Source organism: Sarcophilus harrisii, chromosome 2 (genome assembly GCF_902635505.1).
Source record: "Sarcophilus harrisii chromosome 2, mSarHar1.11, whole genome shotgun sequence".
NCBI classification, from domain to species: Eukaryota; Metazoa; Chordata; class Mammalia; order Dasyuromorphia; family Dasyuridae; genus Sarcophilus; species Sarcophilus harrisii.
This window is the reverse complement of record NC_045427.1, coordinates 252,989,869-253,008,125: the sequence shown is the minus strand read 5'-3', so window position 1 is coordinate 253,008,125 and position 18,257 is coordinate 252,989,869. Positions and strand designations below refer to the sequence as shown.

The following is an 18,257-nucleotide window of genomic DNA, read 5'->3' as shown; positions in this document are numbered from 1 at the left end:
GAATGCTAATAAAAGACTCAAGAAAGCTTTCTTGTAATAGGTGATGTTTTAGAGGTGTCTTGAAGAAGATAGGGAGTCTTTAGGATTAAAGTAAAAAGGAGTCATTTCACAGTGGGGAACAACCATTGCACAAGCATAGAGACAGCAAGACTGGAAAAGAGTGCCATGAGTGAAAACAGAGAGAAGATAGGCAATGGGGTGCCTGGGGGTGAAGAACAGTTTGTCTTGAGCACAGACGTGGTTGGAAGAGAGCTTCAGTGAAGCTCAAAAAATAGATTGATGTCAGATTGCAAAGGACTTTAAAAGCTAAACAAAAAAATTTAAGTGATGGAAACTTTGTGGGAAGTGACTATTTCTTTTTAACATGTGTGATTAAGGAGAAGTTACAATGAGAAAGAACAATTTGAACTAATGAAGCTTATATGCATGAATAGAGAACTCCACAAGAAATTTGCATTTTATGAAGTTATAGAAGACGAAAGGAAAAACTAGTGACATGATTGATGAAAGTAAAAGCACAGAACAGTCCTTTAGAACAATGTAAGCATTGTTCAATCTCAGAGTGAGATGAGACGGGTAAGAGAAACAAAGGATAATAGAATATTTTTAAAGCTCTATTTGGTGGGGGGAAAAAAGAGGATCCAAGAAGGAATGAATGAGACCATGACTTGGAATGCTTAGGATACTGATAAGTGACAACAGAGAAAGCTAAATTGCTCAACTTTTACTTTATTTTCTCCCCTCCCCTCTAAGGAAGTTGACTTTTAGATTAGAAAGGATAAAGTAAGGAGATAATAGCCAATATAGCATTTTAAAGTTTACATATATTTTCTCATTGGATCTTCACAATAATATTCTGAAATGTAGGTGCTTTAATTATATCTCTGTTTTTCAAATGAGATAATTAAGAAAAAAAGAAGTTAAATCATATGACTTAGGTGAAGTCAAATATTTTCACATCTCTTTTCCTTTGATGAATTCAAGTACATTAGGCCCAGAAGAATTACATCTCCAAATACTTAAAAGAACTAGCAGGTCTGAATGCTGAGTCACTGTCTACAGCCTAACTTACTATCTGAGAAATCATGAAGAATAGTAGGGATATCTGCTTAGAGAAGAGTAAATGTTCTCATTTAAAATGGAAGAGAAAGTGAGGCAATGAATTTTACTTTGATTCTTGGGAAATTATAGAATGAATCTTAAAGGAGATGGTTAAAGAAGGTAAGTCTTTTCAAAGAATTAGTGACTACAAAGAGCCATCATGGCTTAATCAAGAAAATGTTGCAAAAAAACTTATTTTATTTTACAAAATTATTAATTTAGCCAGTCAGAGAAATGCTAAAAATACAACTTGCCTAAATTTTAGCAAAATAATGAATAAAGTATTTCATATTATTCTTATGGAAAGAGGTACACAGATTTAAGTTAGATAATAATGTATATAAATGGATTCAGCACTGAAATCACCATTGGTGTATCAATAACAACATGATAAATGGTTTTGAATGCTCCAGGAATTGAGGCGTGGCTTTGTTCTATTTAAGATTTTTATCAAGTATTTTGATAGCATGCTCTTTTAATACTCAAATGATACAAAATTGAGAGGGATAGCTAATATAATAGATGACAATGTCAGAATACCAAAATATCTTAATATGATCCAGCAAAGGTATCAAACATGGAACTACAGGGTTCACAACACTACCAGGTGTGGCCAGAACCAGATTAAAATATAATTAGAATATATTTTACAAAATAAATAGAAGATAAAAATAAAAGAGAAATAATATGTTTTAATCTGTCAACATGCAGCCCCAAGGTTGTATATATACAGATTAGTGGCTATGATTGTATTTGAGTTTGACATCACTGAGCTAGATTATTGAACTGAATTCATAAGATTAAACTCAGTAGAAAGAAATGTATATTCATGCATTTAAACTCAATAGATAGTTTCACATGTATAGGATAGGAGAGACAGGGTTAAATGATGCCTATCTGAAAAATATCTCAAGGTTTTTGTATAAACTAAACTCTTGTAAATGAGCAGAAGCCATGAAGACAACAACAAAGAATATTGAATCACATTGACATGCATAATTTTCAGGAACAGTTGAAGATAAACAAAATGTCTTTCTGTATTCTATTCTGTTGGTCAGACTATATCTGAATGATTTGTATTCAATTTTGGGTGCCATAATTTAATAAAGATATTGATATACTGGAGAACCTAAAGGAGAACAATCAAGATGATGCTATAGGATTACTAAGTATAAAGAAATTATTAAGGATTTATTTGGTCAGGGAAGGCTTAATTTGAGTAGCATTTGAGCTGCACTTTGAATGACAAGAAAGATTTATTTCAGTAAGTAGAAAAGGCAAGGGGCAATATTATAAGAAAAAGGAACAAATTCTAGTTCTAATTAGGAAGGAAAACACAAGATAATTGAAGAACAATGAAGGAGCAAATTAATTAGAACAAGTAGATTCATATCATGGGAATTCTTGAAGATGAGAGTAAAAAGGTAAATATGACCAATTTATGAAGGATATTAAATGAAAGATTAAGGAGTTGGGGCATTAGTCTTCATGAAATGAAGAGAGATTTAATATCTACTTTCAGATATATTAAACATGTAAATAGACTTTCCTTATTATAGACAATAATATCATGTAATGACTTACAAGTTTGGTATGGGAGAGAGGAAGTTGAATAAAAGTAATCTTCACTTCCATGCAAGATGGCAGAGTAAATAGGAATAGGACAGCCCAGTTTCCACACATTTACTCCAGAAATGATAAAACAAAAGAATATCAGATCAAATGATTTAGAAATAAAGAAACCCATAGTGAAAACCTTCATCCAGCCTATATTGACGTAGGCACTAAAAAGGAAGTAGAGCAGAGAAACTTCAATTAATAAAAGCAAAGTGTAGAGGACCCCATAACTTCAGGGTATACCATCTAGGATACCCCAGGGAGATATAGAAAGATCTGGTTCTGGGAACTAGATCCAGACAAATAAACAAGAACTAGTAAATGTGCAAAGCTCATACAGAGAGGATAGCAATCAGTCCACATACCCAAGGAATTTTCCCATGTTGTTTCAGTTCTGTCTGACTTTTCATGACCCTATTTGAGGTTTTCTTGGCAAGGACTGGAGTGGTTTGCCATTTCCTTCTCCAGATCATTTTACAGATGAGGAATTGAGGTAAACAGGATTAAGTGACTTGCCCAGGATCACACAACTAGTAAGTTTCTGAGTCCAGATTTGAACTCATGAAGGTGAGTCTTCCTAATCTAAGCCCAGTGCTCTGTCCTCTGCACACCAAATGACTTTGAAGAATTCAGTACTCTATAAGCAGGAGATAAAGGTGGTTCTGAACCTATTACAATTTTTTGCATAATAGAAACAAAAAATCTCACATGAATTATAGATCTTCTGAAAATTAAAATGTACCAAGTACAAATCAATGACTTCATGAAACAAGAAGATATATTTAAGCAAACAAATAGCATAATAAGTTGATATCTCTCATAAAGAATTAACTTAGAAAGCAGATGAAGGAGAAATAATCTAAGAAGCATCAAAGATTGAAGAAGACCATGACTCCTGCCTGACACTTCCAAAATTTCAGGGGTATTATATTTTAAGAAATTCTGAATGAAAACTAAAACTCTTAAAATCAGAAATCAAAATAAAAATAGAATCTACTAGTCACATCCTAAAAGAAACTCCAAAATGAAAACTTCCAAAATCATCACAGACAAAATCTAGAGCTTCTAGAGTGATTAAAAAAATTCTGTTATTTGAGGCAGCTAGATGGCACAATGAATAGAGCACCAGCCCTGAAGTCAGGAGGACCTGAATTCAAAGTTGACCTCAGACACTTAACACTTCACACTTCCTAGTTATGTAACCCTGGGCAAGTCACTTAGCCCCAAATGCCTCAGCCAAAAAAAAAAATGCTATTAATAAGAATTAAAATACCATGAAACTATAGTCAAAAGACTTACCAGCTAACACCTGTCTAGGACAAAAAAGGTTGAAATATGATATTCCAAAACACAAAAATGAATAAATAAAAAGGCATACATCCAAATATAACCAGGAAAGTTGAATATCACCCTACAGGGGAAAAATAGACTTCTAATCCACTGGAATAGTAGTGTCAAACTAAAAGAAAAAAAGATTCCTGCAGGCCTTATATTGACTTAGAAACTCATGATGTTTATTTTGTTATTACACAATTTCATTTTCACCAGTTTGAGACTATATTCTGGAATTTTGCGGGCCCTTAGTTTGATTCCTCTAACAGAAAACTCCCAACATTTTTTGGTAAAAATATCAGAGCTAAGTGAATTCTTTGAAAGAAAAACACAATATTTGAAAAAAGCCTAGAGCAGTAAATGTATTGAGGCAATTGGAAGAGGTTATAAAGAAGAGAAAATGTTTGCATTCTAAAAGGGAAAAAAAGTAGTGTCCTCTCAAAACCTTAATGTCTTTAATGCTCATATGTGCAGTTATATAAAAGAAAATGAGGGCTTGGAAATAGAAATTCTCCCTCAAAAAATCTTTAAGCTGGACTTACCTTTTGGCCCAGCAAAAACTCTATTATTTATATATTCCAAAGAGATAAAAAGAAGAGGAAAAAAACATATACACATAAAAATATTTATAAGAGCTCTATTTCCTGCAGCAATGAACTAGAAGGAAAACTCATCAACTAAGAGAATAAATTATGATATATGAATATAGTAGAATATTATTATGATATAAGAAAGATACTTTTGAGGAAAATGTATATAAACATGCGGAGTGAAGTAATAAAAACCAAAAAAAAAAAATTGTTATCTAGCAACAATAACATTGTAAAGAAAAACAACTCTGAAATGCTAAGGAAATTCCATGGAGGTATCCAGAGGATCCATGGTGAACAATGCTTCCCACTTACTAAAGAAAATGTGGTGATCTCAAAATGCAGAATGAGACATTTTTTTTTACTAGAGGAATACAAACTTTTTAAAAAATTGACTATATATGTTACACAGAATTTTTTTTGTTTTTAATAGAAGTTATTTGAAAATAGTATTGTTAAAAGAAATAAGAAAGAAAAACAAGAAAAAAGCAAGTTGAATTTATACTTAAAGAGACAAGCAAGCCATTAAGTAATAATGCTCATATTTGTTCTGATATATATATATATATATATATATATATATATATATGAGAGAGAGAGAGAAATGATCACCACTTTATTTGGTATTTCTTTAATTCTGAATGATTTTTAAGTTAATGAATTATTTTTTTAAAAAAGAGTATTCTAATTAACCTTTCAGAATATAATAACTTCCATTTCCCTCTCTGGAAATCCTTGTTTATTATCTATGACATGTAATTATCTTAAATAAAGAGTGAGTGAGGATGTCAGTTTTCTACTATATATTAAATATTAGTCAAGCTTAATTTCTTCCTTATTTTTAGATTATAAGATATAAATAGAAGTACAAAAGAAAGAGAGAAGTAATCATAATGTTTTCTGGCATTTAGTAGACCAGGTAGCCATATTAATTTTTCAGAATCTCTGTGCTCTCTTCATTTAAGTGGAAAAAAAACATTCCACCAAGTAATAAGTTTAACCATGACCTTTTAAAGCCAACATTATTTTAAAATAAATCATGGTGTAAATATTTTAATAAAAATGTAAGTCTCTCCACTTTTTTTGCTTCTTGTTATCAAACTTCCACACTTAAATTTTGGAGAAAGAGCTGTTCAACTTGAAAACTTCATGTAAATGAAAGGAAATTGGTATTTTATAGGAAGAAGCAAGAACATTTAAAATTCTGATTTGACTTTTCCTTGTTATTCATAAATCATCATTTTTATCATTATCCTAGATGATTTCCTTTCATCTCTTTCAATAGAATTTATTATTTCTCCCATTCTTAGCTGCCTGGAGTATAGCACTTCTTAGTGTCATTTCAGGAAGGTAATGAAGAGAGACAGAGATAGAGAAGGAGGAGGAAGAGAAGAAAATAGTTTCACTTTTTTTGATTTTTTATTTTATTTTACTGTTCCCCTACATTTAAATCACAGAGAGTACTCTTCAGGAATTACTGAAAGAAAAAAAATGATCATTGATGTTCAGAAGGATCATTTTTTGCCCTAATAATATATGGTGGCTTATTATTATTGTTCAGTCATTTCAGTCATGTCTGACTCTTCACAACCCTTTCTGGGGTTTTCTTGGCAAAGATACTGAAATGGTTTGCCGTTTTCTTCTCCAGCTCATTTTACAGATGAGGAAACTGAGGCAAACAGGGTTAAGTCTCTTGCCCTGGGTCACATAGCTAATAAGTTTCTGAGGCCGGATTTGATCCCAGGTTTTCCTGACTCCAGGCCCAGTGCTCTATCCACTGAACCATCTAACTACCCTGAATATTGTGGCTTACCCTAAGGTTTGTTTTTTTTTTTTCCTTAATCTAACATGCCTGCATTAGGATTTTCTTCTTTTAAGAAGTCAAAATGCCTTGTTGTCCTGCTCTTCTATTTACCACAACTATAAGCAATATAATGTATTCAACAGTTGAGGAAATTACATGCGGGAAGTATAATTGATATATGCAGTGATTAGTGATCAAGAATTAGAAAGCATACTTTCTAGCTTTAGGTTTTCAATTCAAGCACTACCTTGCTTCTCCATTCTCTCTCCCTTTTATTCTCTATGCCTTCATTTCCTTTTCCTCCTCACATTCTTTGAGAGCATGGACTTGTTTTGTTTTGGTTTTCCCAGTCTTTGTATTCTCAGCATTTAGCTGGGTACTGATAATTAGCACAGACCCTGATACTTCATAGATGCATAATAAATGCTTGTTGACTTTCATTTATGAAATTACCCAGATGAGAGCAATGTTCTAAAAACCATACGTAGCATTTTGATGGCTTGAATAAGCAAAATTATGGAAATAGAATCATAAACAACTACTTTTCTCAGTGGAAAGAGCCCAATTAATGAATGTGACTGAGAAGACATGTTGCCATTAGAGGCAAGCTCCGTTGCACAAGAAGTCAAAGAATCACTTAGTTTAATGTGGACAAGTCAGGGTAGCTTAAGGGAGACATGATAGCTGTCTTCAAATATCTGAAAGACTGACATGTTGTGGAAAAGAGATTAGTATTGTTCTACTTGTCTTAGGAAGCAGCTTGTGGAACAATGGAAAGAAATTACAGAGAAGCATATTTTGGCTTAACTAAAGGAGGAAAACTCCTAACAATTAGAGTTGTCCCAAAGTGTAAGGGATTGTTCCTTAGGCAGTAAGTTAATTCCCTGTCATTACTCTTCAACAAGAAACTGGATGTCTGCTTGTCAGGGATATTGAAGAAAGGATTCCTTTTCAATTACTGATTGAACTACATGGCCTTGGCCTCCTACATAGGATAGGATTCTAGATCCTATCTATAAGAATCTATGCTTCTAGTGTACTCATCTAGGTTTGTCTTTTTTCCTAGAACCCATTCTACTTTCTCTCTGCTCTAAATCAGGTACTTGGTTTGGCTCATCTAATAATATTTTCAATTATTCCCCCATTCACGGAAATGTTCCATAAGCTATTTTCTTTCTATTTACTCTCTTCCATAACTTTTTTTTAATGTTTTGCCTCTCTACTGTCTCATTGAGAATGATACTATTTTGCTTTGTAATATTCCTTTTCTTTAGTTTTAGAGATATAAATGCTGTTCAATTTGGGAAAAGGTCATTTTGTTATAGAATAATGCATGGATGAATGAATGAATATAGAATTCAAATGACTTGAAAACTTATTGTTACAAGGTTTCTGTCAGAAAATCTAATATTTCTTACTTACTTCTTTGGCAGTAATCCATATAATGACCTTGCTTAAATCCTTTTGCCCCTTTTCACGTTAATTTTCTCTTTAATAAACCATAACCCTTCACTTAATTTTCAGTAATGCTGAGATAAACTGAGAAACATTCCAATTTCCCTAGAAAAAAGAAATTACATGTAGGATCATTCTCTTCTTTCTTTAGCGTTATCAGTTCACCCAGCAAATTACTATACTTTTAATTGTACTTGCTATTTCTTTAAAAAAAAAATCTTTTACTTCTGCCCCCTGCTGCTTTTATTCCATAGTCATATCAATGGACAAGAAAGGAAAGAAGCCACTGGGTTTGCATTTTTTTTTTTTTTTTTTTGAGTTGGATTGCCTACTGTTAGCAGAAACTTACTTTTAATTTGCTTGTGGTAACAGTTTCTATTAGAACATCTGTTTGTGCCCTAGCCAATAATAACTTTTCTAACTCACTAATCTGTAATTATATATGGATGGAGTTTTGTTTTGAGTATAGCCAATAATTTCATCTAGGTAGGAAATGGAAATTTCCTTCTGTTAATGCAGATTTGCAATTCACTTGTAGTTTGTAACTTTACAATGTAGACAGGTATCACTGGAGTGGTGAAGTAGCTAGAATATACAACTAATATAAGTCAGAGACAGAATTCAGGCCTTCCTGACAATGTAGTACACTTAGAGAAATTATGATAATGCTTTACCTTACCTACTCAATCTATTGCCATTACCTATTTCTAAATGAACCTGTTGCCTAGAAGGAATAATTCCATCTCTAAAAATATCCACCCTACCCTCTTCAGTGATTTGTTTATCTGGCTCTATTTGACTTAATTTTAAATTCTAGGTTGCACACCTTGGGTACAATATACTGTGTAAATTATTCCAGAAAAGGCTATATTTTAATTTTTAATTTCAATGATAGTCTTCTTTATGAACTAGAAGCTTTTTTAAAGTTACCTTTAAATATTCCCAAGATAAATTTTCCTTTAGAATTAAACCTCCCCCCAAAAAAAGAAAAGAAAACTCCTTTCATTTTCTTCTTCCCTGCTCCATAATGTTTCATCCAATTTGTTCTAGTGTCCAGATATTTATTGCTTTCCCTCCACATCCTATTTATTTGGCCACAATTATTAACACAAGTAAGAGCTAAACAGACAGAATTTTATTGGTTGTATATAAATAGCGATTTTGATTGTGAGTAAGGATTCATAAGCTCTCTTGGGGAAACAATTAGAGAGCTGTAGGAAGAAAAAGTAAGAAACTTAAGATGATACCATCATGTATGTTGCCTGTGCTTTAGAAAGAAAAGACCCTATTCACTTAACTTTTTTATCATCTTCTATAATTTAGTATTTCACGGTTTTAAAAAAATATTTCTTCCCATAAGTAAGCCCTTAAATAACTCCCCCACCCAAGAGATAGCGGGAAAAATCAATTTTTTTCTTCTATATTTGCTTTTATCTTTCTACTTTGTTTTTGTTTTTATCACTAAGAACTTAAATGATAAATGCTTTTCTCACATCATTTTGAACTCAAACACCGGTTCTTTTGTTAATATTGTATATTATGGAGAAAATGTTAAGATGCTAAAACATCAGCTTTTCTCTGGGTTCCATTGTGATTAAGTATGTAGAAAAATTAGATTTTCTCACCAACCTCAAGAGAATAGATCGTGCTTGGTAAATTGGACTTTCTTTCTGTTCTATAGGTTTTGTTCCCATATGTTCACTGGGTTTGTCTCAGATTGGCCGCATGAATCTTGGGATGGATGCCAGTACCTTCAAGTATTACACCATGTGTGGCCTCCAGGAGGGTTTTGAGCCTTTTGCTGTCAACATGAACAGAGATGTTGCTATGTGGTTCAGCAAACGCCTCCCTACATTTGTCAATGTTCCAAAGGATCATGCTCATATACAGGTATGATTACATATTGAAGGGAAACCCTAGTGGAGTTTGATATCCCAAGACAATAATCTCAGTCATCAGCTAGCTTCTTGCATAAAGTATTATAATATTATTATAACTTTTCCTTATACTTTTTTCCTTTTGACCCTTTGTGACAATTATAAGCATTATATGTGGGGTTATAAAAGTTATATCTTAAAGCTTAGAAAAGCTGTATCTTAATCTATAACTACACAATCTTGTGAACAGATTACTCATACCCATAAAACTTTCCCCTCTAAGTCTGCTCCATCATGGTGATGTTGTATGCAATAATCAAGACCATCAATTACTCACAAGAATACCAGGACTGAGTATTATAATTTTGTGGTTTTTAGTCCTTATATGCTTATAATCCAAACTTTTGGGCCTACCTTGATTTCTACCATACCATGATAATGTCTTTCTATGATAATATGAATTAGGAAATGACATATGTCCTTGCAATTCCTTTTATTTCAAAAATATAGAAGTTCCAGAAGTTGCAAAACTCCCACAAATAATATTTAAAATAGTACTTTTCAGACAGTAGACTTTCTGGTGAATATTTGTTGATTTTAATTAAAATGAAGGAATTCAACTCAACTGCCCAATTTAACTATGCCTTAAATTGTACTCATCTGGCCCAAATTTGCCACAATTTTGTGGTAAGGGAACCAAGGCAGTTCTACTGTACTATTTTTAATTATTAGTGTTCCAGCGTTTTTTCTCATTATAAGTTATACCATTTTTTCTTTAATTGTTTCTCATATTGTTTCCCAACCTTCTAATCCTATATCATCATGTTCATCAGAACTGTCCTCTGTGAGACTTTCACTGATCATTATTTAAGCATAGAGAAGGTAAAAATATCAAGATTTAAAATACGTGTTACTTAAACATAACTTAATTTTCCTATGTTTCTAGGATGCAGTTTAGGTTTTTTCCCCTTGGTTGTTCCATGAAATGTCTGTTCTTTTAATGTATCTTTTGTAAGCTGCTTATCTATAGCTTCAACATTAATGGCATAAATATGAAATTGCATTTGAGGTGCACATATAAGTAGATGTTTACCTAAGAGTTCTAAATCTATTTCTTCATCTCTATAAGAAGTCAAATGAAAGAGTCAAGAAAAATAAAAAGTTTCCTGTTATATTTGTTTGCTCCTTCATAAGTGAACATCTTTCAATCTTTTAGGTAGAATAATTTAGAGTGATTCTAGATTGGAGATAACTTCACATATCTTTGACTCTGCAGAAATGACCTTTGCATCAGAAACATTCATAAAACAATGAAAAGTCACAGTGATTTTAGTGGTTATATTTGGAGAATCATTATTTCTTCTTAATAATTCTTAATAAGCAAACAAGAAAAATTCATTTAAAAAAAGAAAAAAGAAAGAAAAACTCATAGTGAATAATGGAGAGGAAAAAATAAGGTCCCAGACCCCCAATTGCTCTATTATAAATATTGCGTTTTCAGGTTACAAGGATTGATGGTACAATGGATTCTCCACCATGCCTTAAAGTCACCCATAAGACATTTGGCACACAGAATAGTAGTGCTGATATGATCTATTGTCGCCTAAGCATGCCTGTGGAATGCTATTCTTCCTTTCACCACAGTACTGTCTTGGAAAGTGACATTTTTCAGAAAAGGTAAAATGTATCCTTTACTTTACTCTAACAGGTGTGGGGGAAAAAAGTGTGCATGCATATGTATGCATGTATGATTGTATGTTGAAATGGAGGGAAAGAAATGTATATGCACATGCGCACATACACACACATATAAAAAGTTTGAGAGATTTTTTTTTAGGGTCTAATTGAAAACTATACAAAGAGATATTTCTATGATGAGATTTCTACTTTTTCTTTGTTGTTTCCTAGACCTCTTCCAAATCATTTCCCTTTTGTTTAGAGCAAAATATCAAGTAAGTTTCTCATGTTTGTTGCCCTTTTGTGATACTGTGTACTCATAAAGGGCAATAAAGACTACATTTTTTTAGCTAAACTAAGAAACGATTCCTAGCATAGACACACATGGACAGAAAACATCAATATTAAACTAAGCTTGATGTATTGGAAATACCGACTCAGAATTAGCACATTTTTAACAATGGTCATGCATATTTTTTAAAAAAAAAAAAAAGTCTCTAATTGACTTGTTTTATTTTCCTATAGAAACTCATTATATACTAGATATTATGAAATCATAGGTAGTTAAGAGAGGGAAAGTGGGCAGTGACATGTTTAGAGCAAAGTCCAAGGACCAGCTAACATTATCGATAGTCATGTTCCAGTTTTCTAAATTTTAACATAATATTAAAGGAAGGTCAACTGAATGTTAATCAACCAGATTCTCTAAACTGGTGAATAACTAAAACATGATTATTTCCCTCCTACAGGAAACAGCTACAAGAAATAGTTGCTCATACAACAACAGTAAGTAGTATTTGCCCAGTTAAGGTTTACATTGTTTGATCTCAATATTACCTGTTTGATTGACTCACACACTAAATTAGGATTTCATGTAACTCTTTTCTTTGTTCTTTGATATGTAGTTACCCAGAACCCTCCTGCCATATCAAGATGATGAAAGTAATTAAGTAGGGAGAAGCAATAAGAAGCCAATCCAAAGAATAAGGGTTACTTCAGCATATGTAAAATATTACACACACACACAAATATATAGACATGTGTATGAATGTATATTAACATGCATAAATTAATAATTTATCATATATTCTAATTTATTATAAATTATATTATAACTGTGTTATGAAAAAGTAAAGTAATGCCTCTTAATTCCTTACTTTTTGCCATAGGAAATATTGATGTTTGACTAAGAGTTTTGCTTTTTTCTCTTCAGTAACTTTGTGGTTAATCTAGCACACCAGAATAAAAGCTATGTCAGTCATTAAACTGACTAAACCTTTCAGCCACTGTGAATGTTAAAATTCTTTTTAGCATTTTATAATGATGTGCTTTGTCACTAGTCTCTTCTGGGTATGTAAAACCATTCTGAATGACTGTTCCTTGTCTTTATTATATTATAGCAAAAGGAAGGGAATAATGGTACTTTCAACAGCTATTGAAGAATGAACAAGAAGTCAATAACAAGGAAGCCATACTTTCCATCCAACCTATATTTCACACATATAGTCACCTAATACAATACGAGACAATTAATCACTACATAGTAAAAGTCTACAGAAAAAGCCCCAAATACTTTACCATCTTATTGCTTTTGTTTTCAGTGTCAGTGTTCTAGAACTTGTACTGCAAAGCTTTTGCAATTAACTCTTCTTATTTTCTCCACAGCAATGCTATTATTCTGTGCGCATATTTGCTGGCCAAGACCCTTCCTATACCTGGGTTGGATGGGTGACACCAGACTACCACTTATACAGTGAGAAATTTGACTTGAATAAAAACTGCACAGTGACTGTGACTCTTGGAGATGAAAGAGGCCGAGTTCATGAAAGGTAAATGGGGCTCTCATCAAAAATCATGTGGCTATTACACGCTTCTCCACAAATCTCTTCCCTTTCACACACTCATGTGATATTAAAAATAATTATATCAAAGTAAAACTTTGGTATAGTTTTTTTCATTTTTAATCTCTTGGGTTTCTTAATCTTGAACCAAATTTTCCAACTTATTTTTTTCTGTCTTCCTTTAATGCTCACCTTTAAATTGAAGTCTTTGAATAGTTAATTATATATTGTATGGCATTGGAAAATTTTATCAAGTCCTTTTTCTACCCCTTTGTCTTCTCCAATAGCTTTTATTATATAATATATGCTATATTTATGATTTTTTTGCTTATGCAAATAAAGAAAATAGCAAATCAAAATGACCAAATATCCCCTGAAATTATATTATTTTTGCCTTTGGGGAGAAGATGAAACAAACTCTTTAATCTGCCTTATTAAGGAGAACCTAAAAACTATCTTTTCATTTAGCAACAATATTTTTATATCTTCTTTTTTATTTACAACAAGGATATAAATATCGATATGGTTACATGCTTCTAGTAGGATAGCAATTCAATGGACATTGAATAAGATCTCATATTTAGAGTACTAGTAATTAAGTTAACATCTATGGATGCTTTAAAATTGGTGATTCTTAATACTTTCTTACCTTAACACCTTAGTATTTTTATAGTTCTTTACCTATTTATTTTTCAAATATAGAAAGGCCATTTTTTCTTCTACAACAGAAGAAATGCTTAGAACACAAAAGAGTCATAAGTGTATTTTGACAAATATTTAAAACATGAAACATTAACATATTATTTCAACAACATTGTGCTGGGAAATAAAGACTCCCAGGAAACGTGTGGAACCACTGAATAGACAGATTTCACTTTGATAGCTGATTTATACTATTCAAGCAGCAGTCAAGGATGTAACTCTTGTTGCTGGTCATTTTTTTGTCCAGAGGGGCATATGTGAATTGTAGAAAGCACCTTTAGCTTCAATTCAAGCACTTGAACCTGAACTGTATAAAAAAAAAAAAAGAAATATTATTTTCTTTTCTGACAGACTAAATAGATGGGTCAATCAAGGAGATTTTATAGATAAAGCTCAACCAAGGTTTTAGGAAAACTTTTGATTTTCTTATGCTGTTTCCATAGGCAAGCTGGAGAGATATGAACTAGATGAAAGTGTAATTAAGTGGAATTGGGAATTGATAAATAGTCACACTCAAAGCATAGTCATTAATGAATCATTGTCAACATAGTAGGAATTCTTTTGATGGAAATGGGAGGGGGATTGATATTCTTAGTCCCTTTCTGTTTGAGTTTTTATCAAGAATATGGATATCATGGCATGCTTGCATATAGTTTGTACCTGACAAAGCTCACTCAGATAAGCAACTTACCAGCAACTTACCAAAAGCATCAAAGATCAGAATATTTTATCAAATTTAAAAGATTAAATTAAATGAGCACATATGTAATGTCTTATACCTTTGCTCCATAAATAAATTAACTTCATAAGTAGAAGTAACTATACAGCAATTTATAAAAAAGAGATCATGAAGTTGTAGTAAAATCCATATTCTATATAAGTCAACTCAAGTACCAAACCTAGTATACTACATTTGGAATATTGTGTTCAGCTCTGGATACATTGTTTTAAGTATAACTTTAACAGTCTGGTGTTCTTTAGCACACCTTACTTAAGTTCTGTTGGTTGAAGCTCAAAATTGGAAAGAACTAAAAGTTTACTTAATATATTATAAAAAGATATTTTACAGTAAAAACAGTGATACAGCTTATGTTCAGGTTATGGCAGTTCTTATAACCTGCACTTATGCCACAGTGGCACACTTGATCGATTGATTAGTACTCCAGCAGAGAATGTATATAAAGTCTAAGGAGGCCCAATTCCTTATGTTAAATGCTTTTTGAGCCTTAGCTAGCCAGGAATCTATCAATAGTTCAAATCTTAGACACTTGAAATAGTTAAGTCTCTACAACAGCTTCACTGCCTTTCTTGAGAAAAGAAAATTACCTAGTCTATGTGATCAGGCTCCAACAGTTCTACCCTTTGTAGCAAAGTACTAAAATTCTTTGAGGGGGCCTCCTTCCTCTTAGATGGCCCATTTGTCTTTTGTTTGATAGACTTGATACCAGAGATGAGCGAACTAAGCAATAGAATAGGAATTTAGTGTGTGTTGAAAATAAACAACTGAACCAAAAAGGAAGAAAAGAAGAAAGGAAGGAGGAAAAAAAAGAAAGAAAGAATGTAATGGACCCTGGAAAAAATGTTATTTTTGATCCTTGTCATCAGTGATATCAAACAAAATTCATAATGGATCTCCTGATGGAAAGTAGTAGAAATGAGAATAGGGCTAAGATCATCCAGTCTATATGTACAGTGTTATCACTTATGATCCTTATCATAGATGGGGTTTTCTGTACCAAAATAATTAAGAAGTTTTAAGCCTCTTATATACAGTGTATTCTAGGGCCTACATTGACACCAAGATTTACCTCATACTATCATCCGTACCTCATCTGATCTAGTCAATGCTATATCATCTATAAAATGGTAGATATCAATGAAGTGGTAGACATCAGTGGCCTCTGGAAATGAACCTTTTTTAAGTCTCTGTGCACAAAAGAGTAGCAGCATAAGGGAGAATTCAGATAGCAATAGGGAAGGATGATAAAGATATACTAGACTTATTCTAGGTGTAGACAAATTATTCCTAGTTAATTGCAGTTACAGGTAGAAAAAAAAATTGAGATTTGCCAAGGCCATTACCACTCACAAAACACCTAGGCTACATTAATGAAGGTTATCTCCAACATTGATGAGATCAATAGCAGCCATAACATTTGAGTGAAAACCCATTGAAAATTTCCAGGTGCTACTCACCTTTCTTATTCTTCCACATAGGATTGTTGTAAGGGGTGATAGTGGCAAAGCTTTTCAATCTCTGTCAACTACATCATTATGGAAGAAATAATTTTCATACTTTCCAAGCCTCAGTATTGTTGGGTATTAACAGGGAAGCTTAGATTAAGCCCAGTTACTAACCCTTAGATTAACCCACTGGACACCTCCAAGTTTTAATTAGCATAGATATTACTATAAGTGTCTGTGCAGATAGTGTCTCCCATGAATCCAAGATATCTCTTCTTCTGGTGTTCTGTCTCCCAAAATCTCCCATCACAACTGATGTGTTCCACTGACAGAGCCCTTTGAATGGAAGAATAGGAAAATCAATTGACATTCTCCTTTCAGAAGCAATTTGTAGATATGATTATAACTCCCCAAACAAGACATGGAAATTAGACCGGGGCAGTAGAGTTATGGGTGCAATAGGACAGGAAGAGGTACATTACGGATACATAGTTGAGTCTGAGGCAGACTAGCTATAATTGACCCTTAACAATTAGAATAAAATAGCTTAGTCTAAAAGTTCACTTTTGGAGGGTGGGCTAGAGTAAAGAAACATGGACTGGTCTGCTGTTAATCTATATATAAAATATCCTCAGCTATAAGATGCTCTATGCTGCTTCAAAATTCAAAAAACTTTCTTATCTATCCTCCCCACACAAAATGAGATTAGTCCTCAAATAGTAGATGTAATTTGTTACCAGAACAATGCTTGAAGCTTTTATTGTGCTTTCAACTTCATTGGCATAACCTTCACAACAATCTTTAGGCCTTGAAATTATCTCATTAGAGATTGAATTCTTTGAATACTTAAGGACTTTTGGTCTTCAAGAGCTTCTCATTAAAATCTAAATATCCCTGAAACAAGTCTCATTATACTATATATAGTTTGTAATTTGATTCTAATCCAGAGCATCATGGAGAAAGAGAATACCAACAAAAGAATTAGAAGAATCTCCAAGGACAAATTCTATGTGCTGTAGCTTTGTTTAATAAGGATAAATCTTAGAAAAATATGGACAAGATTACTACATTTCCCCCTGCATTATTGACCTAAATACTAGATATAGCATTCTTTATATAATTGTCTTTATATCATTCCCTAAGCATGCTTCCATAATTTTGGTGCTTCATTTTTTTTTCATTTATAAAGTGTAAATGCCACTATTTCTACCTTATTTCACGGCCTTCTTATGATGATAAATCAAATATCTACAAATAATTTCTTCAGGTAATAGTTGGTAGATTAATTTCAAATTTTGACTTGTCTATAGAGAGTAATGATTTATGTTTGCTGAACTGTGGTAAAGGATAGGGTTTTTTAGGAAAATTTATTCAAGTTGATCAATTTTGGATACACATGTAAAATAATATTACCCAAGGGATTATCATTACTCAGCTTTGATTATTATTAGATCCTAGAGGCTAGCCTTAGTACCTTTTAATCCTCTTTTTTTTTCAATTTTGATTCCTAGTGTAAAGCGTAGCAACTGCTACATGGTTTGGGGTGGAGATGTAATCACCAGTTCCCAGAGATCGAGTCGAAGTAATGTGGACTTGGAAATTGGCTGCCTCATTGACTTAGCTACAGGCATGATATCCTTCTCAGCCAATGGAAAAGAACTGGAAGCCTGTTACCAGGTATTGGAAGCAGCTGAACAAAGTGGAAGGGAGTAGTAGCAGTGCATGTATGCTTTGTAAAGCATCAATATTCTAGTTTCATATCTCTCTTATAAGATCGAAAATAGTTTTAGCTGCAGTAGCTTTTTTATAGCACTGGAAAAAAAAGCTTCTAAACTATCATCACCAGTGTCTGTATCTTAAATCTTAGAGACTCTTAATAATAATGTTTTGTCAAATGCAGTTATATTTGGGGAGGATGTAGAAATTGAAATGATATAGTATAGTCATTTTCTATTTCTTCTTAAATCTCATTTGTTCTTATTTTTCTTATGTCATCTGATTTCCATGCTGACATGATTCTTTTCAGTTTTAAATAAGTACAATTTTTAAAAGCAAGTAAACAATTAGGTGGCCTACA

General features: G+C 32.5%; 1 protein-coding gene across 4 annotated transcripts in view; it reads left to right on the top strand.

Moving 5' to 3' along the window:
• The window catches only part of RYR3 (ryanodine receptor 3), a 708,417-nt gene that overhangs the window by 432,894 nt on the left and 257,266 nt on the right, over nucleotides 1–18,257 (top strand). For all 4 annotated transcript variants that reach the window (XM_031952023.1, XM_031952026.1, XM_031952025.1 and 1 more), the window contains exons 28-32: nucleotides 9,581–9,789; nucleotides 11,278–11,453; nucleotides 12,203–12,239; nucleotides 13,119–13,282; nucleotides 17,692–17,857. In XM_031952023.1, coding sequence (XP_031807883.1) covers nucleotides 9,581–9,789; nucleotides 11,278–11,453; nucleotides 12,203–12,239; nucleotides 13,119–13,282; nucleotides 17,692–17,857 — 752 coding nt within the window. The remainder of the gene's footprint in view (nucleotides 1–9,580; nucleotides 9,790–11,277; nucleotides 11,454–12,202; nucleotides 12,240–13,118; nucleotides 13,283–17,691; nucleotides 17,858–18,257) is intronic.